Genomic DNA, 3,417 nt, shown 5'->3' with positions numbered 1-3,417 from the left:
TATGTGCCTGTTGAACATGGCAGATTTTGGAACACGGCTGTGAGGCATTGTGCCCAACCACCTACAAAAGCATTAGTGAGGTCAGGTACTAATGTCAGGCAGGAAGGCCTGGGGTCTTCCAATCCTGAAGGTGTTTAATAGGGTTGAGGTACTTCCACACCAACCTTGGCAAACAATGTCTGTTTTGGACCTCACTTTGTGCACAGGAACATTATCATGCTTGAACATGTTTGGGGCCTTTAGTTCCCATAAAGGGAAAATCTTAATCCTTGTGCGTCCTTATGGACAAATTGTCTTTTTTATAATTTTGTCCATGTTAATGCAAACATACATTTTTCAAAAGGTGTATATTTTATTGGAATTTTAATATTTCACCCTCATTTGCTTTCATAAATCTACTTTATACTAGGTCCACAAACAGTTTCACTCAGGATCTTAAAGACAAAAATGTCTCATTGAAGCCACAATATTCAATCCCCATGACATTTAAGATAAAATCATGCATTCTGTGTTAATAGGCTTTTTATTTTGTTGACAAGGTTCAAAATATTGAATTTTTAAAAAAGTTTTGTGTGGTGTACTTTTTTACTGAGAAATGTTACCATTTTCTCAGGTTTAGAATATGGGGAAAATACATGCTTTTCCTTTTTTCTGGCCTGTGGACTCTGATTATAGAGGCACTGCCTGACCAACTGAATAAATGATGCAGCTATAATTATGTGGGTGTGTTTTTATGGATATCAGAGTTGTGGTTTGTACATGTGTACTGGAAATCACAAATCCCACCCCATGTATAGGAGTCCAAGAAGGTTATTGAGCATTTAAAGGGTTACAATTCTGAAGATGTTTGGAAGTTATGATCAGAACTGATGCTGGTAAAATAGAAGTCAGTGAAAGTGGAAAAAATCATATTTCTATAACTTTTTTTTTTTACGTGGACATTTTTGCCCTTTTTGGAACCGAGTGAGGTTTTTTTTTTTTTTTTTAAATCTCACACTGCATGAAAAATATGCAGAAGAGAGAAAAAAAAAGTTAATAAAATCAATGTCAGTGAAAGTAGAACAAATAATATAGAATATTTGACAGTTTTTGGATATTGTCCTGTATGGACCTATATGTAACTTAATTGACACATACAAGGGTTAATGCTATAGCATTCAAACACTATACAACTGTGCGCTTCATACTTCGTGGCAACAGTTTAGGGAAGACCCACATATGGGTATGATGGTCGGGTTGTCCACATACATTTGAGCATATATTGTACAAGTTTAAAACTATTAAAAAGAATTGAAACTAATTATAATAGTTTCACACTGAATAAAAGTCTCTTGTTCCAGTTTACAATTTTCTCCCCCACAACCAAAATATTTTTTTAAACAAACCACAGGAATGGCACCCCATAAGGAGGCTTAAATTTTCAGTATATTAATTTTCCAACAATGCAATTTTAATTCAAATAATTAAAATGGATACAAGCACAAATTTAAACTTTTTTGACAAATTGGTTAAAAAAAAAAAAGTAACAAAAATACAGATACAAACATTCAGTTACAGACACTATTTTTTACTGTTAATATTGTTCAGGTCTGTAGGCTCAGTAGGCACAGAGCACTCTTCAGTGCAGGATGCAGACTCACATACAGCATCTCCTTTGTAGAGAATTTGACAAATGTCGCTCGAGTTTCTTGGTTGTGAGCTCGCACTGCAGCAGCGGCCATGATGTGCATGATTGTGAAGAGTGTTGCCTCGCTGTACACAATGATAAGACTTCTGGATTTGGTTACAACAACTTCAGAAACAATCTCTCAATAGTTAATTCATGGTTTAATGACCATACTCAAGTTAGCCAGAAATGTGAATTTAAAAGAAAAATCTGGAAGCATTTCAAATAGCTTGGAATGATATCATGATAAATTGGAAACAGGATTTTTCAGCAGCATGATCCAAATAGTTCAGGGAAGTTATACAAGACAACTTATATAGTAATTATTTGTTTAATAGTTTTAGATTAATGTTTAGAATAGTTGAGTAACAGTTAAAGTGTGCACTTATAAGAGTTCCTAAATACCTGCCCAAGTAAATAGTAGATGCAATACACCAGGCCGCCTCACTCTCAGGTGTGTGTGGCTCCTGAATGAGATGGCGTGCAAGACGAAGAGCAGCAGCAGCCAGTTGAACTGGAATAAAACACACGCACTCCGCTTCAAGGAGAGAGAGCTCCAACAGATACCGTGCCATGCAGATCACCTACAAGTTACACAGTGTGTAAACTGTTGTTGTTTGCACAGAGTAATATTAACCTGAAGATATTACAATCAATGTAAATGTCAGTCTGCACCTTCTCACCACAGCACGCAATGTACGCAGACAGAAGCAGGAAGTGAATGGGTGGTGTGAGAGACAGGTCAAACTCCAGTGTGCACAAAACTCTGCGCTCCATCCGCAACAACTGCTTCTTACTGTAAGTGTTTGCATTAGGTAGCACAGCTCAGATACCTGAACACCCCCCCCACACACACGACCATGCAGAGCATTAAACCTAACAGTGCTGTATGTGAAACCTTGTCTGTCCTACAGTGTACAGGCAGCCTGCACTTCTCACTGCAATACAGATGCTACAAACCATTATTTTTGGGCATGTGTCATCCGTTTTATTTGATGTCTTACCTCTGGCAGCAGGCACCTCTTCTTTCTTTGCAGCAAGAAACAGACAGACAACACCAAGAAGCTGTAAACTGGGAGATGGAGATTTTGATAAGCCGGAGCACACGGTTTAGCAGGTGCACTGCTAAATACAGAGTCTCCTCTGAGAAGTTAATGCTTCCTGCATGGTGATGGAGAAAGGTGCCACTGCAATACTTCACACTGAATCAGAGTATGTTAAAGAGAGCCATTACAGTGATTATGAAACCTAGATAATAATAATAAAAAAAAGTGACAGTGTTGCTCACATGAACCTGAATGAGCCAGTCCACCAAAATGGCACGTGTTTTTTGGTAAATGGCTTTGGCATTCGCTGCTCAGAGCAAGGTGCTGCTGACTCCTCTAAAATAGACATCAGTTTACACAAATCATTAAAATCCCAACTGAAATATGTGCTAAACAAAGCTGTGAAGTCTTCAGAATTACCATCATGTCAGAAAAAATGCCCATGTGTAATGTATGGTCATACAGCAGCCCAAGTTTGCTCATTGCCACTTCTATCTCTCTGCGCACCACTCAGGAACTAGATCTTTTAGTGTGGGTGCAAGCTGTAAACCATGCAGGTGATTCAACACAGCCTCCTCCTCATAATGCTCCACTGCAGAACAACTAATATAAACACACCATTACTGATCGCAGACATCAATTTCTCACTTTTAACATAATGAAAATGTTACTTTTAAAAAAAAACAAACAAACAAACAAACAAAA

At 37.8% G+C, this 3,417-nt stretch overlaps 1 protein-coding gene across 1 annotated transcript; it reads right to left on the bottom strand.

Moving 5' to 3' along the window:
• Positions 1-1,540: 1,540 nt before the first annotated feature.
• Positions 1,541-3,315, bottom strand: LOC124626911 (cyclin-P; the record flags this gene model as incomplete). Its single annotated transcript, XM_053679370.1, is given in 11 exon segments — positions 1,541-1,752; positions 2,072-2,250; positions 2,342-2,475; positions 2,478-2,499; positions 2,671-2,685; positions 2,687-2,740; positions 2,742-2,827; positions 2,951-2,998; positions 3,001-3,046; positions 3,133-3,224; positions 3,227-3,315. Coding segments are annotated over 11 exon segments (934 nt in total), but the record flags the coding sequence as incomplete, so codon positions are not given.
• Positions 3,316-3,417: the final 102 nt, after the last annotated feature.

Source organism: Ictalurus punctatus, unplaced genomic scaffold (genome assembly GCF_001660625.3).
Source record: "Ictalurus punctatus breed USDA103 unplaced genomic scaffold, Coco_2.0 tig00007958, whole genome shotgun sequence".
In the NCBI taxonomy this organism is placed as follows: domain Eukaryota; kingdom Metazoa; phylum Chordata; class Actinopteri; order Siluriformes; family Ictaluridae; genus Ictalurus; species Ictalurus punctatus.
The sequence above is the reverse complement of the archived record's forward strand: the minus strand, read 5'-3'. Positions and strand labels throughout refer to the sequence as shown.